This window comes from Pan paniscus, chromosome 5, assembly GCF_029289425.2.
Source record: "Pan paniscus chromosome 5, NHGRI_mPanPan1-v2.0_pri, whole genome shotgun sequence".
NCBI classification, from domain to species: Eukaryota; Metazoa; Chordata; class Mammalia; order Primates; family Hominidae; genus Pan; species Pan paniscus.
The window spans coordinates 132,358,401-132,386,068 of NC_073254.2; the positions used below are offsets into that span (position 1 = coordinate 132,358,401).

General features: G+C 42.5%; 1 protein-coding gene and 3 pseudogenes across 1 annotated transcript; 1 reads left to right on the plus strand and 3 right to left on the minus strand.

The window, feature by feature from the left end:
* The first annotated feature begins 3,411 nt into the window (after positions 1-3,411).
* RFPL4B (ret finger protein like 4B) lies at positions 3,412-9,793 on the plus strand. Its single transcript, XM_003822218.4, has 3 exons — positions 3,412-5,906; positions 7,692-7,820; positions 8,103-9,793. The coding sequence occupies exon 3, from the start codon at positions 8,208-8,210 to the stop codon at positions 8,997-8,999; it is 792 nt and encodes a 263-aa protein (XP_003822266.3). The 5' UTR covers positions 3,412-5,906; positions 7,692-7,820; positions 8,103-8,207; the 3' UTR covers positions 9,000-9,793.
* A 4,000-nt stretch (positions 9,794-13,793) lies between these two features.
* On the minus strand, positions 13,794-17,958 carry LOC100985341 (small ribosomal subunit protein uS2B-like; annotated as a pseudogene).
* A 1,972-nt stretch (positions 17,959-19,930) lies between these two features.
* On the minus strand, positions 19,931-21,229 carry LOC100975803 (keratin, type I cytoskeletal 18-like; annotated as a pseudogene).
* A 2,644-nt stretch (positions 21,230-23,873) lies between these two features.
* Positions 23,874-26,621, minus strand: LOC100976144 (protein fem-1 homolog A-like; annotated as a pseudogene).
* Positions 26,622-27,668: the final 1,047 nt, after the last annotated feature.

The window sequence follows — 27,668 nt, forward strand, 5'->3', positions numbered from 1 at the left end:
GACCCTGTCAAAAAAAAAAAAAAAGATATAGTAGAAAATGAAGATGGGATTTGTGATTCTGGATTTCCAGGTTCATGGATGAAGTCTGATGAGTTGCTATGACTGCCAAAATAGCATAGATTCATAGTTCCACGAAGGTAAAGGAATTAGGTTAGCACCTGGTTTAATTAAACTTTGATTGGATTGAATGCACAAAATAGAAAAATTATAAAATACACTGGTTTAAACAAGATAGAAGTTTATTTCCATCTCATGTGAAAGATGTTCAGAGCTAGGCAATCTAGACAGGTGTTAGTGACACATCAAGATCACACAGCTTGGGGGTGGTGCAACCCTTAAATTCATTATCCAAGAGATTAAGATGATAATAGCACCTACCTCATAGAGCTAAGAGGATTTAATAATAAAAACCATATGAAGTACTTGAATAAACAGCTGGCACATATAACATGCTCAATAGGTGTTATGTATTAATGTGAGGGAGCCACAGATTACTCAAGTGATGAATAAATAGTAACTAACTTTCTGATAACTTACATGGAGGAAGGATGAGGTATCTAGGAGAGGACATCACAGGGGTTTCTCATCTAGTTTGGAGGCTCTGGGAATACTCTTCTGAGGAACTAATGCCCCAGATATATCTGAAAGATGAGTAGGTGTTAGTTGGGTGGCCGGCTGGGGATGGTTCCAATCAGAGAGAAACCACCTGTCCTGGATTAGGAGGGGCACCAGAAAGTAGTGAAAGGAGGCTTTGTGTCTTGATTTCAGAAGATGAGGCTGGAGAGGAGCAGGGCCAAGGCCAGGATACCTGTTAGGGATTTGGGTCCTTATCTGGAGAGTAATGGGCAACCACCAACTAGGATCAATCAGTTGGAGCAGGAAGTTACCACGAGGCTGGATCTCTGCTTGTGTCCAGAGCTCCCAACCCCCAGGGGCTGATGCTCCCAGGTGGGACTGACCGTAGACAGCTTGCCTCGACGTATCTTGCATCCTGGAGTAGAGGTGGGGCTCCAGCCATTTTGAGAGATTCATAGTGTGCATTTGATAACACATTGAATGCCAGATAGCTGGGTGGAAAGGAAGCTTATTTTGATTCACACTTCCTCATTCACACAAAAATATTCTGAAAGCCCTAAACTAGAGGAGAGAATGTATGCATAACCTGAAAACACTTATATTTGGCTCTAGAAACCACAAAAGTAAAGAGTTCAAGTGGCATGGTCACCTGTGTGTCCGTATTCTTGCACTCCTCAAATTCCCTTGGATTCACACTGTCCTCCTCTGGCCCCTGCTTGGGGTCTGGGACCTATCAGTGAAAGAAGGGTGCGCCCACTTGGGGTAACTGAGCACTACTCATTTATTCCACAGTGGCTATGGTTGTTGAAACTTACATAGGGACTCAGGTGAGAGCAAACTATTCTTGCAGATAATATGCTGTAGATGTGGAAATCTGTTGTTGGTTCTTATACAGCTATAAGCACACCATGTGCATAAAATGCACGAACATTATTCAATTTTTTCTTAACATGTTTGACAAAAATTTTAGAGGAACAAAAATAAAGGAGTTCATTAATAGAACTATAGTAGGAACTACATGTTATCAAATATGTAGCTATGGAGTCTAATCTGTCATCTCTGGTTTTTACTGTAGTCTGTACTCTAAAACAAGTGTGGAAGTGGAGCACTCTACATATCCTAAGTGCCAAAAATATTCCTCTTCATGAAATTCGCCAGATCTGCAAAACACAGCTCCTTTTGAAGAGAAGAGCCAGGGAACTCCATTAGCAGGCTTTGATGGCATTAATAATTCAGAGAGACACCCTCTATCTTCTTTAAGATAGACAGAAGGGTCCCTTTTAATGTATAACCAGGCAGAAAAGAGGAGAGGACACGGGTGGGAGAGAAGAGGAGGTTGCAAGCCAGCACCTGCCCCACACCAGGGGATGGAAGCTAATTGTGAAAAGCTGCCCCACTACAGCTGCTGCCTCTTGAAAAATGCAAACTGTGTTTTGAGCAAACATATCATCCACTTGTAAGTATCTTAGATTCCTGACAGATCTGATTATTCCCTCCTCCCCACTAGTGGCTTCATCTTATCTAATTAGCATGTGTGAAAGTTGATTCCTTTTTTAATCAGGAAGCTATGGAAACAAAATTAATTTGCGATTTAATCTTAACTCATGGAAGCATTAATGATAATTAAAAATTATTTTAAAAATTAAAAAAATTTTCATGCACATTTTTGATATGTTGTCATGAGAGTATTAAGATATCACAGATAAGTGGCTTCCAATATTTCCAGCACTTGAAAATTTAAAAAAATGGTGCTTCTCTCTGAATTCAGTATTCCTGTAATAACGGAGAATCTGGGAATCAAAGTGAGTATTTCTGGGAAAAAAAATATTTCTCCTGGCAGACAAAAGCTTAGAGGCATGAAGTCAGTGTATGGTCCAGCCACAGTCAGAGCTGGCTGAAAAATGTAAGAGTCAATAAGGAATGATGTTTTTTGTTATTATCAACATCTGTTGAGGGCCTAGTAGGTGTTATTCAGTGATAGAGAAAAACTTGATTTGGAATCATCACTGCAGTTAAATAAATTAAATGGAAAAGTGAAAAAAGCCTCATCATTATTGGAAAAAGGAGAGAAAATGTTCCATATTTAGCCATATCATATGTATTAGTTTTGAGATGGCAGAAGCCAGACGAAAAGATGGCTGGATGCATCATTAGAGTTTTTGGTTACCAAGGAACTAAGATTTGCTGCTGCCACTTAGAGTTATAGAATTTGTAGTAGGGCAATGATCTTTGAATAGTTTAGAGAGGTCCTGGAGGTCCCTGAGACACTTTTAGTGAGTCTGCAGAATCTTCCCTTTTCCAACTAAACATCTGTGGGAAGCCACATTTTTTTTCACATATTTAAATCAAAGCAACATATCACAACAGGTTCAGCAAAAGTAGATGTAAGAATCCAGATGTCGACCATCCTGGCTAACACGGTGAAACCCCGTCTCTACTAAAAATACAAAAAATTAGCCGGGCGTGGTAGCGGGCGCCTGTAGTCCCAGCTACTCGGGAGGCTGAGGCAGGAGAATGGCGTGAACCCGGGAGGCGGAGCTTGCAGTGAGCCGAGATCGCGCCACTGCACTCCAGCCTGGGCGACAGAGCGAGACTCCGTCTCAAAAAAAAAAAAAGAATCCAGATGTCTTTTATTAAGCAAAAATTACAGAGGTTTGCAAACATTCAAAACAATGGAACTCTTCTAAGTAATTGTTTTTGTTTTAGAAAATAGTTATTTGTTTAAATAAAACTATATTATTTATGTTAACATGTAATAGTTTTATTTTAATTAATTAAATAGAGCTTTAAAAAATTCTCAGTTTGAATTTCTAATATTGTAAATATGAAGAAATATAATTCATATGAACAAAAAGCTTTTTGGATTTCTCATTTATGTATAAGAGTGCAAATGATATCACCTTACACCTGTAAGAATAATTTTTTCTTTTTTCTTTTTTCTTTTTTTTTTTTTTTTGAGACGGAGTCTTGCTCTGTCGCCCAGGCTGGAGTGCAGTGGCGCGACCTCGGCTCACTGCAATCTCCGCCTCCTAGGTTCAAGCAATTCTCTGCCTCAGCCTCACAAGTAGCTGGAATTACAGGTGCCCGCCACCACGCCTTGCTAATTTTTTTATTTTTAGTAGAAACGGGGTTTTAGCATCTTGGCCAGGCTTGTCTTGAACTCCTAACCTCGCGATTCACCCGCCTTGGCCTCCCAAAGTGCTGGGATTACAGGCATGAGAAAAAAGTAAATAAATAAAAAAGAGAAGAGATAACAAATGCTGGCAAAGATATGAAGAAAAGAGAAACCTCGTACACCATTGGTGGGAATGTAAATTAGCACAGCTATTATGAAAACTAGTATGGGGGTTCTTCAAAGAACTAAAAATAGAGCTACTATGTGATCTAGCAATTCTACTTCGGGATATATATCCAAAGAAAATAAAATCAGTACATTGAAGAGATATCTGCTCTCCTATGTTCATAACAGCATTATTCACAGTAGCCAAGATACAGAATCAACTTATATTCATCAACTGATGAATGCATAAAGAATCAGGATATTCCTCAATAGATGAATACATAAAGAAAACATGGTACATGTACACGATGGAATACTATCGAGTCTTAAGAAATTCTATCATTTTCAACAACATGGAACCTGGAAGACATTATGTTGAGTGAAATAAGCTGGTACCGAAAGGCAAATGCTGCATGATTTCACCTATATGTGGAATGGAAAAAAGTAAAAAAAAATGAACTCATGGAAGCATGGAGTAGAATGGTGGCTACCAGGCACTGGGATAAAAAGAAGACTGAAATGGGGGAGATATTGGTTAAACGGTACAAAATTTTCAGGTAGATAGAAGGAATACACTTTGGAGATCCATTGTACATCATGGTGGATATAACTAATGATAATGTATAGCACACCTAAAAATTGCTAAGATAGTAGATTTTGAACATTTTCATGACAAAATGATAAGTATGTGAAGTGACAGATATGTTAATTGGCTTGATTTAATCATTTCACAGTGTATACATACATCAGACAATTAAAAAACAAATAGTAAATCTGGGTAAAGAATATATCTCTTTTTACTATTCCTACAAATTTTCTGTGTCTAAAATTATTTCAAAATAAAATGAAAGAAAAAATAAAATGACATTTTTGAATAATTAAAAAAGAGAGTGTAAGGATTCTTGAGATTAAAATCTCAAGTTTAAAGGGTCTTGAGATTACAATTTAAAAAGTTTGAGCTCCTAAACTTATGTGATCTGCCCACCTTGGCCTCCTGTAATCCCAGCTACTAGGGAGGCTGAGGCACAAGAATCACTTGAACCTGGGAGGTGGAGGTTGCAATGAGCCGAGACTGAGCCACTGCACTCCAACCTGGGAGACAGAGCAAGATTGTGTCAAAAATCAAAACAAAAAAAACCCCAACAACGCTTGAGACCTGCTCCTGCAAGTATTTAACTCACAGAAATGGAGATAGCACCAGGTAAAAATGAAGTAAAAGCTGTGTAAGCTGTGTGTTGGGCCTTGCAGAACAGGAAGCCTGAGAAAGGAGAGGTTATTTAGAATGCAGCCTCTCTTGGGGAAAACGTATATTCCAGCGATCCTCTCTACAATGGGACTTCATTCACCCTCCAAATCCTTTTTTGGAAGTTTGTGTCTTAGCTTTCCTCTGTTGTGACTTTTACTGCTCCTTCTGCTCTCGATATACAGACACCATAAAATTTACCGTTCATCCAAGAACACTTTTGAGAGTAAAAAATGGAATTATTAATAATTACAGGACAATAGCCTTGCCTAGCTGCCATCTTTCTTATCCTGTCCAGTAAGTACCCCTAAGAGTAGAATTGTTGAGTCAAAGGACATGAAAACTGTTGTAGATCCTGTCCGCTCATGATTCTATCAGGAATAGGAACACCAATGATTACATTAGCCACGAGGTGATTAGGTTTCAGCAGTGCATTTCTGTATTTGATCTCCAACACATTTTGCTTTTTAAAGTTGAGTTCTGAAATTAGAGACAAGAGCAGATGGCAGTAGATTCACTCTAATTCAGGGAGTTATTAAGAAATTTTGAATTTTTTTACTATATAATTTGAAGCCTGCTTTAATGTCATCATCATAAACGGAAGGGTGGGTTGATGAGTTTACTCAGATTAGAGTGGTACAACCTTTGGGGCGGAGCCTCTGACTCTGATTGGTTGGACAATGTTTTCCAGGCAGTATAAAAACGCCGGTTTCTCTGTGCGGAAACTCCGAGAGGAGCAGAGGTCTGTAGAGGTAGAGACCTAGGCTTCGGATCTTTTAGAATTCTGCTGGAAGTCTCCAAGTCAAGGTAAGTTATACCTTCTGTTTAAGCTATTTCCAATGTCCTATTCTGTCTTTGGCTACAAACTGGTGTTTTCGAATGCCTTTAACTATTTATTTTAGAGGAGAAAGAACTAGTTTTTTCCTGTGCCAGGGAGCTTTCTTCACCTTTAACTATAACTTTGCCATTTAAATTTTTACATATGAACCTCAGGTCACTCTTTGCATGAACTTGTATTTTTATGTGTTTTCAACTACAATGGATTTAAATGGTTTTAAAATGGTTTCTTTTTATTTTCCAACATTTCTTAAAAGATTTCTGGGTTTTCGGCCGGGCGCCATGGTTCGCGCCTGCGCTTTGGGAGGCTGAGGTGGGTGGATCACGAGGTCAAGAGACCAGCCTGTCCAACATGGTGAAACCCCGTCTCTACTAAAAATACAAAACTTAGCCGGACGTGGTGGCACATGCTTGTAATCCCAGCTACTCAGGAGACCGAGGCAGGAGAATTGCTTGAACCCGGGAGGCAGAGGTTGCAGTGAGCCGAGATGGAGCCACTGCACCCCCAGCCTGGGCGACAGAGCAAGACTCCGTCTCAAAAAAAAAAAAGACTTCGCTTCGGGTTTTCACTTAAATATACTTGGCCACTTTTAGTAGTTGTGTCATAATTAGCTGAATCATTTTATTATTGTTAGATAATTCGATTGTTCCTGATCATTTGGGATGGTAGTTAACACTGAAATGAACAACTTGTGAATAAGTGTAGCATTTTTTTTTCTTTTGTAAAATTGTTTTCTTAGATACATTCCAAGGTGGGTTAGGCAATTAGATTTCCAGCACCATGTTAAATTTCCCATTAAATTGAAAAAGATAACAGAATTTAAGAAAGAGGTAATCTCTGGTTGTCCGCCAGCCAGGCACCATGAGATTGGAATGCTGATCAGGACTTGGAAGACAAAGTTTTATGTGGGCAGATACCCTGTTTATTACACACGTTTGTGTTTCCAGAGTCCAGTTGAGGCCAAGAGCACAGAAGGGGCTCAATAAGTATTTGTTGGAAAGAGATTAGAGAATGTGTTCTGGGATGTAGGACAGTTCTAGTAAATCAGTCTTAGGCTGGCCTCAGCGGTGTTCATCACTTCCTCTCTCTGGTAATGTTGATGCTGCTCCTCTTTCTGTCCCTCATTCTGTTACTACTGTCACCACTGAATGTGTGAATTGTGGGTTCTTGGTAAGGAGTTCTGCTAGTTACTGCTCAGTGCAGGCTCTTATTGGAGAACAGTCCTCTGTTCACATCATCTCAAAGGTGCTGTCCAGCTTTGCGAGGCTGTCTTTGGGTCATGGGTCTAGCCTGGTCCAATATGCTGTGTCCAGCATGTCAGAGACAGCTCACTCAAAGAATAACAGCCATGGTGGGAAGTCCTCTGGGAGCACCAGAGGCTCTCAAGCTTTGGGAGCAGTTGGGGTAACTGGAGGGCATCTTCCTTGTCTGGAACATCTTTTTGGTTTGTATTCAGGCATGATTATTTTGGAGAAGTTGATGACTATTATATTTTTATTCACATTAATTCAAGCCTTAATTAGTTTTCTTAGAGTGCTTTAAAGCATTTCATCTAATAACACTTTGTCCTTAAACTTGATTCTTTTATGGGCTTCTCATTTTGCAGTGGATTTTGCTGGCTTTACTCACATGTGGTAATTTTCCTGGAAATTCTGAGCATTCCTTAGAGTCACTTTTCTGTGATGATTAATGTAGAATTGGCTTTATTTTCATTATTGAATTTAGACATGAACATTCTTTTTCCTGAACTGCAGAGGATCTACAAAGAAATACTGAGTGGAGACTATACTGAGATTCTGTTAAAGACCCACTTGAATTCAGCCCCCATTAGGAGAAACTTTGGCCAGAGCAGCCAACACATCACCTGGAAGTCTTCAGACTAGGTAAGCTGCACTGTCTGAAAAGAAAGTTTCCACTGTCCTATTTCTGTCTTGTGATTATCTAGAGTTTGAAGAGTTTTGAAATCATTTTTATCACCATGACTACATTACTGTGATTCTCTAGCAATTTAGTGTCACTTTCATACACAAACTGCAGAAATATTATTTTTTTGTTATTCTTAATTTCTTAGTTAATAAATTTATTATTATTTATTAAATAATATAATTCATTTATGTATGCCGATAACTTATTTATTAATTTATATTATTTAATCTTGGATTTAGACTATTGAAGAGTGGATTGTGTACTGAGGGCTCCCAAGTGCTTCCAGAAGCCAATAAAGGATCACTTCAGTTTACTTCACGGCTAAGGAGTAACCCTTAGGAACCATGGCCAAACGCCTGCAAGCAGAGTTGTCCTGTCCAGTTTGCCTGGATTTTTTCTCCTGTTCCATTTCTCTCTCTTGTTCACACGTGTTCTGCTTTGATTGCATCCAGAGGCATATGCTAGAAAACCGTGATTTTAGAGCGATGTGCCCCTTGTGTCGAGACGTGGTGAAGGTACCTGCTTTGGAAGAATGGCAAGTGAGCGTCCTAACACTTATGATCAAGCAGCACAATAACCAATTTGAGCAAAGTCTGCACGTGAGGGAGGAGCGCCGGCATTTTCGGGAGGATGTGACCCTGGATGCAGCCACTGCCAGCTCCCTCCTTGTCTTCTCCAATGATCTAAGGAGCGCTCAGTGTGAGAAGATCCACCACGATCTGACAAAATATCCCAGGCTGACCTGTGTCCTGGGTACTCCCTGCTTCTCCTCCGGCCAACATTACTGGGAGGTTGAAGTGGGAGAGGTGAAGTCATGGTCCCTGGGCGTCTGCAAGGAGTCGGCTGACAGAAAGAGCAATGATTTATTCCCTGAGCATGGCTTCTGGATCAGCATGAAGGCAGGAGCAATCCATGCTAACACCGACCTGGAGAGAATTCCTGCAAGCCCTCGCCTTCGCCGTGTGGGAATTTTCCTGGATTTTGACTTAGAAGAAATCCAGTTTTTTGATGTTGACAATAATGTCCTCATCTATACACATGATGATTTCTTCTCTTTGGAGCTTTTGCGTCCATTCTTCTGTCTTGAGCTCTTGGGAGAAGGGGAGAGTGGCAACGTCCTGACCATCTGCCCATGAGAAAATCAGCCCTTCCTAGAAGCTTTCTAAGAGGTGAAAGAGAATTTTGGCCTGAGAAAGGTCAGCATGATTGAGGAAGAGATAATGTGCTATAGTGCAAAGACTTGGTAAATTTTTAAAGTAGATTTTGTAGACTTTGTAGCAAAACAATTTTCGGATTTTTGGGGTAAATTTTGTGGAATTTGTAGCTAGGTAACTGGGGTCTTTAGGGATGTTATTAAGTACTGTAAGCTTCAGTTTTCTAGTCTGTAGATGTGGATAATTGTATCTCAGTCAAACAGCTGTGGTAATTAGAGACAATACTATGCCTTTGTCTTATAGTAAATAACAAATAGAGAAATCTTAGATTGTAAGTAAGCTAGATATTAGGTTTTGTGGATAGACAATATCTTTTTCATTATTTCAAGCTGTTTTGTGTAATTCCTGATAATGTCTGAGGAGGAAGAAAAATTAAACAGCCGGTTTGAGTTATTTTGTTGATACAGCATGAAATTTCAGAGAGACAAACTGATATTGGGGAAGAACTAAGTTTTTCATTTTTATTTTCTTTGAAACACAGCCACATAAGTTTTCTCGAAAGACAAAGAACTTTGACCAAAATGCATTGTTAATGGTGATTCATATTCTTATGGGAAGTGTCATCTACCCATCTCAATAATTGGACTATTGTGATTTATAAGAATTCTTATCAACCATGTTAACTAACACATATTCATCAAAAATTGTTTTCAAGGTTGCTTTTGGATTTTTTATTTGTAGAATTTATTTTCTTGCAAATAAATTTATAAAGCATTGGATGTGTTCATGTTTATGCTGTTTGGTCCGTCTCTCACATACAGTCTGAAGTTGGTACCCCTCTTCCTCCACCAAAGCTACATGGTCCCAGACTGTGATTTCCAATATGTCATCCTTATACACTCATGATGGCTCCTTTTCGAAATATTCAGGTCTCTTAGGGTTGTATTTTTTCTGATTTACTGAGTCAGCCACTTCTGAGATTACAACTGCCCCAAAAGGGCTGGGGTCTGAGCATGTTCTGGAATCTGCCTTTGACTTCCTTTCTAGAGAGACCCAGAATTGTCATTTCCCTTCTCTTTCCAACTTCACTGGGAGTAGGGAGATAGCCATTTTCCGCTCCTTATTCTCTTTTGATCTCTACAACTTTATTTCAGGGGACTCATTGCCCTTCCCTAACACTGGGCAAAATTTCAGGACACAAAATAAATGTACAAAAATCACTAGCATTCTTATATACCAACAAGAGTCAAGCTGACAGCCAAATCAGGAATGAACTCCCATTCACAATTGCCACAAAAAGAATAAAATACCTAGGAATGTAGCTAACTAAGGGAGGTGAAAGATCTCTACGAGAACTATAAACCACTGTTCAAAGAAATCAGAGATGACAAACAAATGGAGAAACATTCCATGGTCATTAAAAGGAAGAATCGATATTGTTAAAATAGCCATACTGTCCAAAGCAATTTATAGATTCAATGCTATTCCTATTAAACTACCATTGAGACTCCTCACAGGACTAGACAAAACTATTTTGAAATTCATATGGAACCAAAAAAGAACCTGAATAGCCAAGGCTATTTTTTAGCCAAAGCTAAGCAAAAGGAACAAAGCTGGAGACATCACAAGGCTACAGTAGTATAGTTTGTATCAATACCAAAACAGCATGGTACTGGTACAAAAACAGACATATAGACCAATGGAACAGATTAGAAAACCCAGAAACAAGACCACATACCCACAACTATTTGATCTTTGACAAACCTGACAAAAGCAAGCAATGGAGAAAGGATTCCTTTTTCAATAAATAGTGCTGGGATAACCGGCTAGCCATATGTAGAAGATTGAAACCAGACCCATTCCTTACACCACATACAAAAATCAACTCAAGATAGATGAAAGATTTAAATGTAAAACTCCAAACCATAAAAACCCTGGAAGACAACCTAGGCAACACCATTCAGGACATAGGCATGGGCAAAGAGTTCATGACAAAGATGGCAATTGCAGCAAAAGCAAAAATGGACAAATGGGATCAAATTAAACTAAAGAACTTCTGCACAGCAAAAGAAACTATCAACAGAGTGAACAGGCAACCTAAAGAATGACAGCAAAATTTTGCAAACTATGCATGTGACAAAGGTCTAATATCCAGCATCTATAAGGAACTTAAGTGTACAAGAAAAAAACCAAACAACCTCATTAAAAAGTGGCAAAGGACACTAACAGAAGTTTTTCTAAAGAACACATGTGGCCAACAAGCATAAGAAAATAAGCTCAACATCAATGATTATTAGAGAAATGCAAATCAAAACCGCAATGACATACCATCTCATACCAGTCAGAATGGCTATAACTAAAACATCAAAAAGTAACAGATGCTGGTGAGGTTGTGAAGAAAAAGGAATACTTATATACTATTTATGGGGGTGTAAATTAGTTCAACCATTGTGGAAGCCAATGTGGTGATTCCCCAAAGACATAAAGACAGAAATACATTACACTAAAAAAAAAAAAAAAAAAAAAAAAGAAAAAAAAGAAAAAAAAGAAACTGGCTGCTTATTGTAATGACCCAAATGTTTATTCTCCTTAATATTGAGATTTAGAACTTTCTGTAAGACAGAGGCTCTTGTGCAGGCCTTGCTCTTTTCATAGGAAGCAACCAGGAAAAAATGGCGAAATCTTCTACCCCTTAAGAGGTTACTGTCTTTGGACAGCCTGCAAATATTGGCTAAGAATTTGGTGGAATGCTGTTGCTTCTCATAGGTGGCAGATTCAGTTGTGCCTCTAAAATGTATGTATAGATGCTGCATGCATCTATCTCAGCTCTTAGCATGGCAGCTTCTAGGAACCTCCCTTAAGGGACAGCTGGTTCTCTCTCCTTGCCTACTTTTAGTTCTCTTCCTGCACCCCTGCTGCCTGGAGTGCAGACGATTGGGCCACAGGGATGAGGGGCCTGAGAGAACAGTGAACTGGAATAGGCCTGCACTCTTGGAGTCTACAGGGATCCCTGAGGGCTACAGAGTCACTCTGACAGCGCTGGGACACTTACCTCTGTCTTCATTAATGTGATAAAGAAACCCCATGAGGCTAGTTTACCTGCATAACAAACCTGTGCATGTAACCCTGAACTTAAAATAAAAGTTAAAAAAAGTATTCTATATCTCAGCAAAAATAAATGAGAAATATTTGAGGTGATGAATGTGTTAATTAGCCTGATTTGATCATTCCACAATGTATACATGTATCAGAACATCATGCAGTACCCACAAATATATACAATTATTTGTCAATTAAAAACAAAACTTAAGAAGAGAATAAACACTTTCTGTTTTAAGCCACTGTTATTTTTTGTGTTCTGCCTGCCCTTGAACTTATTCCTAACTCCTGTTCTATTGTACCAAGAGTTCTGAAGACCTGCTGGGCAGCCTCAAAAACGCTTTCTATTTTGCTTTGCCCTTCTCAGCTCTGGCCATTAGAACTTTGGTGAGTGTCTTCCAAGTGTCTCACAGTTTGCCCTTGGCTTCCTTCTCCTACCTTTCTATGACCAGCTTCAATAAATGAAAAAGTAGAAGTAAAACTTGCCTCAGTTGTATTTTTTAATGGAAAATTTTAAACATACAAAAATAGAGAATAGTATAATGAATCCACATGTACCTATCACTCAGTTTCAATAATAGCAACAATGGCCAACCTCCTGCCCCCAGATTATTTAAGATCAAATCTTATACATCATATCATTTCATTCATAAATTCTTATGAATATCTCTAAATGAAACGTACTCAGGAAAATGTAATTATGATGCCATTATCATAGATAAAAATGAATAATTCCTTAGTATAATCAATGAATAATTCCTTAATATAATCAAATATCCAATCAACATTCACAGTCCTTTCTGATTCAGCTGTGAGTGTTTCCATTTAAGCAGTTCCAACTTTTCTGAACTGGTCTAATGAGTGTTTGCTTGCATTTGACTCTTTGTGTTTTCTGTATTTAAGATTTCCAACCTCAAAATAGGCAGTCACTTTCTATTTTCCAGTCCTCTTTTCGATACTTAAGAAAAACCAACTAGGGCTCTCCTCACCTCCTCCTCATCCCCAAGTCATTATACCACCCTAATGCCTGCCTGGGGCTCCTGGGCATCCCTGCCACAGTCACCCAGGTATAGTTTGCTTTAAGGACACCAATGATCTTAAACTTCAACTTTCAAATTTGCGTCCAGGTGAAAATGTGAAAAATTCACATTCATAGATAGCACGTATGTGTCACATTCTGAGACACGTTACTTAAGCAACATCCAAGTTCTATGGACTCCTCATTTGGCTCTGGGGTAGCATTGTCTGAAGATTGTTTCTATTTTCTTTATAAGTTCCTCAGTAATGAGGGAGTAATTTCTGGGATTAGTGGCCGGATCCACTCTTTACTGAACCTGTGGGCTCTTAGTGTGGGCAGATTATCTAGCGGTAAATGTTGTCCCTCAACAAGTGAAGACATTCCTTTTAAAGAAATTGCATTAGAGAGCATAGGTTTGTGGGTGATCTTCCAAATCAATAGCAAGGTGAAAATGAATCTATATTTCTTCCTAGGAGAATGATTTAAGTATCAAAGACTAAGAGAGGCCTTTGGAAAAATGGAAACATTCATGCCAAAAGCATCCTGTTTATGGTTTTGCCACTAAAGTTAGCCACAAATTAGGATTGGAGATTTTATCCAATTATGTTAGAAAAATTACTTGATTCAGTCTTTGCTCAGTTGAAGGAGTTGTGCTCAGTTGCAATGATCATCTAACCTTTGTTATAGCTAAAGTAGAATTAATCTAATTTTAATTAGTCTTTAATTGTTTAAGATGACATTTCAAACAAAATTTTATTATTTTTCTATAAAAAAGTTCTTCCTCTTTAAACTTTATTTTCCATAAATGTTTATAATCATTCATTTGCTATGTGCATATTTTGGGATTTTTTTTCTTTTTTTTCTTCACCCAGGCCGGAGTGCAGTGGCGCTATCTCGGCTCACTGCAAGCTTCGCCTCCCGGGTGCACGCCATTCTCCTGCCTCAGCCTCCCGAGTAGCTGGGATTACAGGCGCCTGCCACCGCGCGCGGATACTTTTTTGTATTTTTAGTAGAGACGGGGTTTCACTGTGTTAGCCAGGATGGTCTCGATCTCCTGACCTTGTGATCTGCCCGCCTCGGCCTCCTAAAGTATTTTGGGATTTTTTGTGCTTCAGACTTTTCTTTTTTTAGAAACTGATGTTTATTTTCCATTAACCTTATTTCCATGTTGCTTAAGAGCCCGTGCAAGGGCAGCTTAAGACCATTCAGCGGTTGCTTCTACCCATTCAGTGGTTGCTTTTACCCATTCGGTGGTCTGAGACTGGAAGCTGCAGACCAGTCTTCTGTGGCAGGCTGAGCACTTCACTCTTCAGCAGGCAACTGCTGAATAGTCACAGAGGGCACCTGCATGCCTTCAGACCAGTCTGCAACCTCAGGCTGAGTAGCAGTGAACTCAGGAGCTGAAGCAGTCCATTCACCCTGAAATTCTTTCTTGGTCACAGCCTTTTTAGCAGCAGCCTGCTCTTCTTTTTCAATCTCTTCAGGATCTCTGTAGAAGTAGAGATCAGGCATGACCTCCCACGGGTGTTCACAGGAAATGGTGCCACGCATGCGCAGAACTTCCCGAGCCGGTGTCCACCACATCAAACCCACCGAGTGAGCTCCCTTGTTGTTGCATGCGATGGCAATGTCCACATAGCACAAGGAGAATCTGTGTTACAGAGCAATGGTAGGTAGGTTAACATAAGATGCCTCCGTGAGAGGCTGGTGGTCAGCCCTGGGGTCAGTAACCACAAGAAGCCGTGGCTCCCAGAAAGCTGCCTGGATCTGGTTAGTGAAGGTTCCAGGAGTGAAGCGGCCAGCAATTGGAGTGGCTCCAGTGGCAGCAGCAAACTTCAGCACAGCCCTCTGGCCAATATTCCTGGAGGATATAACACTGACATCTGCAGGGTTTTCAATGGCAGCAATGGCATGAGCTGCCAACAGAAGCTTCTCCCAGGTCCTCTTCAGATTTATGATGTAGATGCCATCACTTTTCCTTTTAAAACAGATGTACTGTTCCATCTGGAAGTCAAGATTGGTGCCACCTAAGTGGGTTCCTGCTGCAAGGACATCCTCCTCCTTCATTTGCAGGACATCAAGGGCTCTGGACGTTGTGAAAGTTTCCCTTTAAGTTACAACAGGAATTCAGAACAATGCTGTATGGACCCCTCTGTGGGTAGCGTGGAAAGGCTTCAGAATTTTTTAACCAGCTAATAAACGCATGGGGTCCAATATCTAAAATGCCACATAGTGAAACTGTTTCCTGACACTCCCCATTTATTCATTCTCCCTGAAAACGACTCCTGTTACCAATTGCTTGAGGATTCTTCCAAAGGTATTCTATATGTGTATATATATGTATGTATTTCGCCTATATATAAATTTAGTACTACCTATACATTAGTTTGCACCTTTTTTTCACTTAAGAATATTTAAGGAGATTGACTTCAAACAGTCTTTTTTCAGGACTCAGATAAAACTTTTTGTATTACATTTATCAACTTAGTCAATTTTGTGCTAACAATTCTCAATCAGATTTATAAGATAAATTTTCCCTTAAGCTTTCTAGGAAGTCATTAACACCTGTCACTCCAAAATGCATGACATCATAGCTGCCATCAAAGGACTTCTAGAAGATCTAATTACTACAAAATATCAGTAAAATCAGATTGACCTCAAACCCTGTATCTTTCAAAGAAGACATAATTTTGTTTTTCAAGCATTGTTATTAGGTATAGTAAAAATGATTTTTTTTCTTTGGTTTTTTGTTTTGAGACAGAGTCTTTCTCACTCTGTTGCCCAGGCTGGAGTGCAGTGGCGTGATCTTGGCTCACTGCAACCTCCACCTCCCAGGTTCAAGCAATTCTCTTGCCTCAGCCTCCCCAGTAGCTGGGATTACAGGTTTGTGCCACCACACCCAGTTAATCTTCATATTTTTGTAGAGAAAGGGTTTTGCTATGTTGGCCAGGCTGGTCTCAAACTCCTGACCTCAAGTGATCTGCCCACATAGGCCTCCCAAAGTGCTGGGATTACAGGTGTGAGCCACCATGCCCAGTCTATAGGTTATACCTCCTTAATGTTACAAATTGATGAAGATTAAGTAAATAAACCTCAGCAATGACTAATACATATTTTTAAACATCTACTTTTGCTTCTCATAATCACTGAGCATCCATTTGAGCTTTATTCTTCTTTTCTTCCTTTTTTTGATAATGCTGGCAGACTTGATGAACCAATAGCATCTGACCTTCACAAACTAGGCAGAGTTTCAAAATAAGGTGACTCGTTACATTTGTTTGGATTACTTTTTGAATCCCCATATTTTCTCACGTTGGCACAATTTTGCTTCAAGTGCATCATGGAATAGATGAGACAACAGGAAGCGATAGGCTTTCCCTATTTAGTGAGTCAGGCAGTAACCAAGAGATTAATGTGAATGAATTCAGGGCTTGTGAAGCCATCATTTCTCATCAAATGGAACTGTACCCTGCTGGACGGAAGTCTGAATATGTGTGATCTAATGCAGAGGTTCCAACTGATGTGACCCACAATGTTGTCACCACCACCTCCCTCCTTGTCCTCGCTAATGACCTAAGGTGTGTCCACCATGGAAAAATCTTTCTGTTACCAGAAACGGATCCCCATCCAGACTCTAAGAGAGGGTTCTTGGACCTTGTGCAAGAAAGAATTCAGGGCAAGTCCATAGAGCAAAGTGAAAGCAAATTTATTAAGAAAGTAGAGGAATAAAGAATGGGGGCTGGGCGTGGTGGCTCACGCCTGTAATCCCAGCACTTTGGGAGGACGAGGCAAGCGGATCACGAGGTCAGGAGATCGAGACCATCCTGGCTAACACAGTGAAACCCTGTCTCTACCAAAAATACAAAAAAGTTAGCCGGGCGTGGTGGCAGGCACCTGTAGTCCCAGCTACTCAGGAGGCTGAGGCGGGAGAATGGCGTGAACCCGGGAGGTGGAGGTTGCAGTGAGCTGAGATCATGCCACTGCACTCTAGCCTCTAGCCTGGGTGACAGAGCGAGACTCCGTTTCAAAAAAAAAAAAAAAAAGAAAAAAGAATGGCTATTCCATAGGTAGAGCAGCCTTGAGAACTGCTGGTTGGCCATTTTTATGGTATTTTCTTGATTATGTGCTAAACAAGAGGTGGATTATTCATGAGTTTTCCAGGAAAGGGGTGAGCTATTCCCAGAACTGAGGGTTCCCCCCATTTTAGACCATATAGGATGATTCCCTACATTGCCATGGCATTTGTAAACTGTCATGGTGCTGGTGGAAGTGTCTTTTAGCATGCTAATATATTATAATTAACATCTAATGAGCACTGAGCACGACCAACAGTGACTTTCATCTCCATTTTCATTTTGGTGAGATTTAGCCAGCTTCTTTACAGCAAACCGCTTTATCAGCAAGGTCTTTGGGACCTGTATTTTTGGCTGACCTCCTATTTTATCCTGTGACTAAAAATGCCCAGCCTCCTTGGAAGGCAACCCCATAGGTCTTAGCCTCATTTTACCTAGCCCCTATGCAAGATAGAGTTGCTCTGGTTCCAAAGCCTCTGAAATTTCATGTCTAACTGATGATCCCAAGATATTCAACCGTGTGTTCTGTGTCCTGGATGCTCCCCCTTCACCTCTGGCTGCCAATGCTGAGAGGCAGAAATAGGAGAGAATAGGCTCTGGGGGTCTGCTGGGCATTCATTCACGGAAACTGGAAGGATGGCTGGTCCTCTAAGGACACCAATTCTGGTCCACAGGCCAGACCTGCTAGCCCTTACCTCCTGTGATGGTTACTTTCAGGTGTTAACTGACTGGATAGCTGGTTAAGCACCATTTCCGGGTGTGTCTGTGAAAGTATGTTTGTGTGCGAATCCGGGGACTGACGGGGGAAGATCGGCTCTCATTGTGGGTGGGCATCATCCAATCAGCAGGGTGCTTAGATAGGACAAAAAGGCAGAGGAAAGGTGAGTTTGTTTTTCCAAAAAGGATATTCTGGAACTGGGATGTCTCTTTTCTCCTGTCCTTGGACATCAGAACTCCAGGGTCTTAGGCCTTTGAACTTGGGAACTTGCGCCAGCAGACCCCTGGGCTCTCAGGCCTTCAGCCTCAGACTGAGAGTCACATCATGAACTTTCCTGGTTGTGAGGCCTTCAGCCTTGGACAGCTATGCTGCTGGCTCCCCTGGTTCTCCAGCTTGCAGAAAGCCTATCATGGGACTTCTCAGGCTCCGTAATTGCATAAGCCAATCAATTCCCTTAATAAATCCTCTCTCTCGTATACCTATCTATACCTCTCTACATATTAATATATCCTATTTGTTCTGTCTCTGGAGAACTCTTAACTAATATACTTCCATTATGTGGGAATTTCCCAGATGCTGAATTGAGGAAAATGACATTTTTTTTAACGTTACTGTTGGTTACCTCCCTATATAGTCAGTTCTTTTGCATCTGTTTGTTTGGATCAGCAGAAGGCAACAGTGAGACCCCACCCAATATCTTCTCTTCTCTCTAGAAAGTACTCTGAACATATAATGCTGTGAAAATGGCAGGTCTTATCATGTTTTCAAGATGATAAGATATGTATTGCATATTAAATATTCATACCTGGATATTAAATACTCAGGTTTTTAAAAAATCTTATAACCATTCTAACTGACCATGATCCCAGTTGGAACCCCTGCCCGCGTCATTGCTTTTGTCTCTGCCACCTGGCTGCCCCTCTAGACAGCTTCCTTTCCTTCCTGGGCTGCTCCCAGGCAACTCAAAAAACTCAACTTCCTCCCCCAAAACTCAAATTCTTACTTTTTACGTAGAGCAAATGAAGTCTGTCTCAGCTTTCTTGTGAAGGAAAAGCTGCTTCAGTCAGTTGTGTTTTTAAATAACACCCCTTCCCACTTTGTGTAACAGAATGTTTTAGAAGCTTATGCTTAAAAATTTTTTTTCAGCCACAAATTGAGGCAGACTCCTTTGATCAAGGTATTTTGTATTGGCTGAAAGTGTGCTTCTGTGGAGGGCTGGTGCAGGGAGCTGTAATTGAGAGAGCGGGAGGAGTAGCCAGGAAGGAAACTGTTGATGAGCATGACTGTATGGGGGGGTCAGCCCAGCTGGAAAAAGGCCAGGGCTTATGGAGAAAGGGCATGTGAGGCAGAGAGACGAGGGGGGAGTTTATTGGCTTCTACTGAGTTACTGAATGTTCTTTCTTCTTAGATCTATAAGAAAAATTAAGTAATAAATCCTAAAAAGGCAAATGACAAAATTTACATTCTTTATTTTTCAAAAAGAACTTAGAAAACAAGGACAAGAAGGATATTTTTAAAATGTAATATAGACCATATTAAACCAATATTATGGTTGACAGTATTTAAGAGAAAAAGACAAATAACTAAAATTGATATTAAAACATTTATTGAGCATTTACTGTGTGTGAGGCATTGGATTTGTTGCCTAACATGAATTAGTTCATTTAAACCTCATAAAAGTCATACAAGGTATATATTCTAATACCCCTATTTAAATAATTAGGAAACTGAGGCAAAAGGAGTTTAAATAAGTTGCCTAATTATTAAGTCTCCTCACTTCCTAAGTAGTCTATAGCCTAGAAAAGATAAAAATAGACTGTGGATCTCAACAGTTCACTCAGAGAGCATAGTCTTCATCGTGGGGCAGATGTGGGGCACTGCTGTGCTTAGCCATTTTCTCCTCCCCAGTCCTTGGTCAGCATCTCTAATTGACAATGACACTCCATCTTTCTTTTTTTAACCTCTGAATTTTTATTGGCGTCCTGCTCCCTAAAGGGTCCCCTGCTTCTGCTGGCTTAATGTCTCAGAACTTTGGTGTGGTTGGTCTCAGACACAACTTTGCCATCCACTATCCAGCGGCTGTTGGTCTTTTGGATGGTTTGCATGGAGATGCTGCTGTCCAGGGCATTAAGAAGATTGAAGTTCTTGCCATCTTCCAGCAGGTTGTTGTAGGTGGCTATCTCAGCCTCCAGCTTGACCTTAATGTTCAGCAGGGCCTCATACTCCTGGGCCTGGTGCTGTCCCTCTGCCCGGGTCTGTGCCAGCTCTGACTCCAGGTGCAGCAGGATCCCATTGAGCTGTTCCATCTGCAGGGCATAGCGGGCCTCCACCTCCCTCAGGCTGTTCTCCAAGCTGGCCTTCAGATTTCTCATGGAGTCCAGGTCGATCTCCAAAGACTGGACTGTACGTCTCAGCTTTGTGAGTGTCATCTCTGCAGCTCCAACCTCGGTGGACTGCGTGGTGACCACTGTGCTGCTCTCCTCAATCTGCTGAGACCAGTACTTGTCCAGCTCCTCTCTGTTCTTCCGAGACAGCTCGTTATATTGGGCCTGGATGTCTGCCATGATCTTGGAATGGTCCTGAGATTTGGGGGCATCTACCTCCACAGTCAACCCAGAGCTGGCAATCTGGACTTGTAGGCCTTTTACTTCCTCTTAGTGGTTCTTCTTCATGAAGAGCAGCTCCTCCTTTAGAGCCTCGATCTCTGTCTCCAGCTGCAGCCAAGTGACATTGGTGTCATCAGTGACTTTGCGGAGCCCATGGATATCGCTCTCCACAGACTGGCACATGGTCAGCTCTGTCTCATACTTGACTCTGAAGTCATCAGCAGCAAGACAGGCATTGTCTGTCTGCAGAACGATGCGGGCATTGTCCACAGTATTTGCGAGGTTCTGAGCCCTTAGGTCCTGGATAGTCTTGAAGTAATGGCTCCAGTGTCTGATCTGGGGTCCCTTCTTCTCCAGGTGCTTCCGGATTTTGCTCTCCAGCTTCCAGTTCTCGGTCTCCAGGCTCCTCATTCTGTCCAGGTAGGAGGCCAGGCGGTTGTTTAGGCTTTGCATGATCTCCTTGTTCTGGATGCTTCCCATTCCTGCCAGACCCCCGGCCATCCCGGCAGCCAGGGCCCCAGACCCCAAGCCGCCCCGGAAGCTGGTGGAGCAGGACACGGAGTTCCCGGAACCAGAACCCCCGGCGCCTGCATAGACGCTGGCTGTGCTGCTGACTGGCCGGGCGTGTAGCTGGGCACCTGGACAGAGCCCAGGGAACGGTAGTAGGTGGAAAAGGTGGAGCGAGTGGTGAAGCTCATGCTGTCCGAGGAAGAGAACGAGGGGACAGGACTCAGGCTTTGCCGACGACCGACATTCCCTTTTTCTAAGTCCAGATACAGAGCTCCAAGAACCCACTAGCATGTAATCAAATGGAGCACACAGGGAGCAAGTTATTTGCGGCTGGATACTAAAGCATCAGGGTGAAGGAAAGGCTGCTTGCTGCTATCATTGCTATTTAACATTGCTCTCTAAATAGAGGCTAAATAAATTATAAGCAGCACTGCCGGATCCTGTTTGTATGGGCTCCAGACTGCTGACTGGGTCCCAACTCTGCATTCAGTGACGTCATGTTGCAGCTTCACATTGGTCGTGTTAGAGGTAATTATACTGGCAAACAGGCAAATGTTACAGTTAAAACCTTTTTTCTTTTTCTTGCTTCTCTTTTCTCTTAATTTTTGAGAATCAGTTGTTAGACATTTACTAGCATGACACTGATTTATAAGCTAGTAATAAAGCTAACTATTGAAAAGGGGAGATCAAATGATCATCACTTAGAGAACATATGAGTTCATACACTAAAAACCTTAGAGGGGAAACAGTTCTCTCAGAGGTAACAACATTTCTGTACAATATTGTTACAGACTGCTGATTCATTCCTTCTAGACAGACAACATTCCTTCAGCATTGGGTGAGTTTGCAGGTTGCAAATCTTGGTGCAGACAGCATCTGTGATTTCCATCATGTGGAGAAGGCTGATATCAAGGGAGAAAAAAAAGTCAGCATTTTGTGAGAGGCTGTGGTGGTGGGAGACTAACTGTGACATTTCACATCCCAGATTCTAAAAGGTATGGGGCCCAACAGCATCCTGGCTTCCTTTGTTCTTTGGTTCTGCCCTGAAACACTGTAGTGTCCCTTCCTCTAAACTCCACTTTTTGTTTAAGCCAGTCCAATAAGAGGTTTCTTTCATTCCAGTCAAAATCAGCTTAATTAACAAAGTCATCTATTTATTCTTACTGACTCTATAAAGGAAAAGCCTCTAACTTCCTCCCTTGCCCCGATACTCTCCTTGCAGAAACATTAATGCTTTGCACAAGGATCAATAGGACTCTTCTTGTAACAACCTCAATACAAACTAGGTATTTTCTTAAGTTTTCTGGAATGATGTATTTAAATGTTATATAAATTGACATTGACTTGTGGTGATAAATGTAATTAATGAAGTTGGGGGACAACACTCTGATGTTAAACTAAGGGATCTGATTTTAAAAATACTGATCTCTAAAAAGACAGATATCTCATTAAAAACAGGCAAAAGATTTGAATAGACGTTTCTCAAAAGAAGACATACAAGGCCAGGAATGGTGGTTTATGCCTGTAATTCCAGCACTTCGGGAAGCTGAGGCAGAAGGACTGCTTAAGCCCAGGAGTTCAAGAACAGCCTGGGCAACATAGAGAGACTGTGTCTCTACCAAAAATTAAACAAAAAAATTAGCTGGGCATGGTGGTGAACACCTGTAGTCCCAGATACTCGGGAGGCTGAGGCAGGAAGATTGCTTGAGCCTTGGAAGTCGAGGCTGCAGTGGGCCATGATGGTACTACTGTAATCCAGCCTGAGCAACAGAGCGAGACCCTGTCTCAAAATAAAATAAATAAATAAATAAATAAATAATAAAAAAAGACATACAAACGGCCAAGAGGTATATGAAAAAATACTCAGCATCACTAATCATCAGGGAAATGCAAATTAAACTACAATGAGATATTGTCTCACCCCAGTTAGAATGCCTATGATTAAAAAGACAAAAAATAACATGCAAGCAATATGCAGAGAAACGAGAACCCTTATACTCTTATACACTGTTGGTACAAATGTAAATTAGTACAACCATTATGAAAAACAGTATGAAGATTTCTCAAAAATCTAAACATAGAACTACCATAAGATCCAGCAACGTCATTACTAAGTATCTATCCAAAGAAAGGGAAATCAGTATTTCAAAGGGATAGCTGCACTTGCATGACTACTGTAGACCTATTCAAAATAGTAAAAATATAAAATTAACCTAAACGTCCATCGATGAATGAATGGATAAAGAAAATATGAAAATGTGGTATACGTACACAATGAAATATTGTTAGACCATAGAAAGAATGAAATCGTGATTTGTAGCAACATGGATGCCAATGAAGGTTGTTATGTTAAGGAAAATAAGCCTGACATAGAAAGACAAAGACTGCACGTTCTTACTCATATGAGGGAGCTAAAAAACTTGATCTTATGGACACAGAGAATAGAGTAATAGATATGAGAGACTGGGAAGGGTAGGTGGAGGGGAGGGGGAAATGAAGAGAGGTTGGTTATGGTGTAAATATACATTTAGATAGAATAAGTTCTAATGTTTGATAGCAGACGAGGGTGACTATACTTGGCGGCAATATTAAATATATTTCAACATAATTAGAAGAGAGTACTTGAAATGATGCCAATACATGCAATTGATAAACGCTCAAGTGATGGATACCCCAAATACCCTGGCTTGATCATTACACATTTTAAGCATGTAACAGACATATGTGCCCCATAAATCTGTGAAATATTATGTATTAATAAAAGAAGAAATGACTGATCTCTGTAGTGATGATAAATAACTGACTACTAGTCATGTCTTCATCATCAGCACTGTGCTGAAAATTTTGAGATTCCTTCTTTCTAGACCTGATTTTCTTATTGGCAATCAAACCCTCCCCTTCTCGTGGAGCCTCCCCCCATTCCCCACTCAAGGTGTACATTGGTGACATTCAAAGAATTTCCACCTCAGTCTGCTTCTTGATACTGTATCTAAATATATCTGCAGGTGTGAACAAAGCCTTCTGGTTAAAGTTCATAGGCCCAGAAAACATGTTACCATCTCTTGGAATGATGAGAAAGAAGTACCAAAGAGACCGAACTTGTAACAATTTTGAGAATGGGAAGCTGGAAAACTGTATGTTTTATATGGATTTCTGAAATTTAGAAAAAGCATCTGGGCTCTTTTTAGCAAATAATAGAACCGCGTGCAGGGAGGTGAATCTGCCTCCATTTGTGGTCCACATTTGTGGTGTCCTTGCCCACAGCCATGTGCAGAGGGGTGAAGCTGTTCTTGCCCCTGGGTGCACACTTGAGCAGGTGGTAGACGGTCTGGTGCTTCAGGTGCTCCTGGCTAGGGGTGCACTCCACTTCCTCCAACAGATACAGAAGGTAGAGGATGATGTCCAGCGCCTTGGTGAACTGGGCCGCGTCTTCAGGCTCCTTGGGCAGCGGCAGCTCCTTGGGTCCTGGAAACGTTCCATTTGCCAGACCCCTTTCGTGAGAACCCCTATGAGGTCTGCAAAGCCAATTTGTATGCCCAAGCTGCTTTTGGCCGCCCGGTCCTGCAGCACGTAAGGAAAGAGTTCCGCGAAGGAGAGGAAGCTGCTGGCGGTCATGGGGCTCAGAGGCTGGCTGACCTGCTGCATGGCCAGGTCCCACTTCCGCAAGTGGATGCAGCGCTGGAAATTGCCGCAGGCCGCCTACACCGCGCCCCAGTAACGGATGTAACAGGAAGTGTCGGGGTGAGAGGCGCAGAGGATTCGCTAACAGATCAACAGAGTCTGTATGCGCATCTCATCTGGGTGGTTTATCAGAGCTTCCAAGTCTTCGGTGGTGGGGATCTCCCTGGAATAGCCATAGGCCAAGACCAGCTTCTGGGGTTCTGGTTTGGGCAGGTGACTCCATGGCTCGTCTCCAGTGTTTAAGGATCCCAAGCAGATCTCGCTTCTTTTCCACATACGTGGCTCCCAGAAATTCCAAGGCTTCCAAGGCAGCTTCCAAGGCAGCTTCCAAGGCAGCTTCCGGGCTGGTGGGACAGCAGCTTTCATAAGATTCCCCGTTCAGTGGTTCCTCCGCGGAGGAGCTGCAGCATGGAGTCCCTGAGGCTGCGTGCACCCCTGGCTGGTGGAGGGCCTTCTTGAGGTAGCCCTGGCTGAGCCTCTCTCCCGGCGTCCTGCTCCTGGCTGGGCTGCTCCTGGATGAGGTACTCCACTATGCTAGTGTGGCCCGTCACGCTGGCAGCAGCAGCGGAGTCCTGCGAAGGCAATCCCATGCGGGTCTGCCACCACAGCAGCAGCTGCAGGCTCTCCAGGCTGCCAGACTGGGCTCAGTAGTGTAGGCCCGTGTTGCCACTGGCGCTGCGCCGGTTCACCTGGGCGCCCTGCTCCAGCAGGTAGCGGGCGATCTCTCGGTGGCCCTTGTAGCACAAGATCATGAGACACATGTGGCCGTGCCCGTTGGCCACCTCCGGGTAGGTCTGGTTCTCTCCAGTGGCCATGGAAGCAGGCGGCGCTCAGGGGCGTGGAGTTGGTGCGCCTGGTGCGGTTCGCCGAGGCCCTGTGAGGCAGCAGGCTCCGCATCACGTCCAGGTGGCCGGCGGCAGAGGCGGCCCACAGCGGCGGCGAGCCCTCGATGGTCTCGCCACCGAAGGGTCCCTAGCCGTCAGCCTCCACCCTCGCGCCGCACCGGTTCACCGGGTATCCTACTGCGTCCAAGTGGCCGGAGCGTGCTGGGGGTGCACTCCACTTTCTCCAACAAATAGAGCAGGTGGATGAGCAGCGGCGTCCCCCGAGCTGGCCACCTCGCCTGTCAGCTTGTCCAGCTCCTCCGGGCTCCGGCAGGTGAACACCTTCTAGAGCAGCTGCAGCTACCGTTGCGGGCGGCGTCGTACACCACGATGCGGAGGTACATAGTCTGGGCGCCGCGGAGGTACATAGTCTGGGCGCCGCGGAGGTACATAGTCTGGGCGCCGCGGAGGTACATAGTCTGGGCGCCGCGGAGGTACATAGTCTGGGCGCCGCGGAGGTACATAGTCTGGGCGCCGCGGAGGTACATAGTCTGGGCGCCGCGGAGGTACATAGTCTGGGCGCCGCGGAGGTACATAGTCTGGGCGCCGCGGAGGTACATAGTCTGGGCGCCGCGGTGGTACATAGTCTGGGCGCCGCGGTGGTACATAGTCTGGGCGCCGCGGTGGTACATAGTCTGGGCGCCGCGGAGGTACATAGTCTGGGCGCCGCGGTGGTACATAGTCTGGGCGCCGCGGTGTACATAGTCTGGGCGCCGCGGAGGTACATAGTCTGGGCGCCGCGGTGGTACATAGTCTGGGCGCCGCGGTGGTACATAGTCTGGGCGCCGCGGTGGTACATAGTCTGGGCGCCGCGGAGGTACATAGTCTGGGCGCCGCGGAGGTACATAGTCTGGGCGCCGCGGTGGTACATAGTCTGGGCGCCGCGGTGGTACATAGTCTGGGCGCCGCGGTGGTACATAGTCTGGGCGCCGCGGAGGTACATAGTCTGGGCGCCGCGGTGGTACATAGTCTGGGCGCCGCGGTGGTACATAGTCTGGGCGCCGCGGAGGTACATAGTCTGGGCGCCGCGGCACACGGAGACAGCGGATTAGAGCCCGGATGGGCTGGCGGGCGGCAGCCTTCACCGTCTCCCCCCGCCGCCACCTGAGGGGTTCCCGTATCATTTCGTCTATACATATTTACTGTATATATCTCTTAGAGAACCAAATCCTTTAAAAATAATCAAAATATCATTATCACATCTAAAAATATAGTTTTTTAATAATATCAAGCGTCCATTGTTCACATTTCCTAAATTGTCTTACACATTGTTTATCCAGTGTGTACGTTTGAACTGAAATCCGAGTAAGATACAAACATTGCTGTTGGCTGATGTAGTTATACATTTTCCCCTTCACTTCTTTCCCTTGAGAGTCTTTGGCTGAAGAAGCTGGGTTGAAGAGATCTCAGTGTCAGGATTTTGCTGAGTCTGTCAGTTATAAAGATTACTGATAAAAAGACTTAAATGTCCGGTGGATTTCAGTGGGTTCCTTCTTATCGAGCTTTGCTTTTGAGGATGTGAGGTGAGGAAGAAACCCCCTTTACAGGGACCTTCTCTCTTTGGCCAGAACTGGCCTCCATTGTGGAAGGAGGGGAAAAAGTGATTTCAAATGCTTTTGAGTATTAATCGCAATGTCCAGTTACAAAATCTGTAACTTATCTGGGAATTACCTTTAAGTGCATCATACTTATATAAGTAAAGTATATAAAAGAAACATAAAAAATTGGAGGTAAATCATGTTCATGGATGGGATAATTTAATATTTTAAATATTTAAGGCAGTTGAATTAAAATCCCAGTAAACTTTTTTTTTTTTTGCGTTTGCATCTTCACTAGCTGATTTCCAGATGAACATAGATGAATGAATGTGTATAAATAGCTAAGCTAATTTAGAAAATGAGGAGTAGTAAGGGGGCAAAAAATTATCTGAGTTTAATTTATTATTCAAAGAAATAGAAATGAAAAAAATACACATAAATACACTTAGAATTTGATCTTTGGAAAATGAATGAGTTACTTAATAAATAGTGTTGGGAGACTTGGACAGAATATAAAGTATGGA

Bases quoted from the DNA above. Each gene is read 5' to 3' on its own strand.
- RFPL4B (XM_003822218.4), top strand. From the start codon at position 8,208: ATGGCCAAACGCCTGCAAGCAGAGTTGTCCTGTCCAGTTTGCCTGGAT.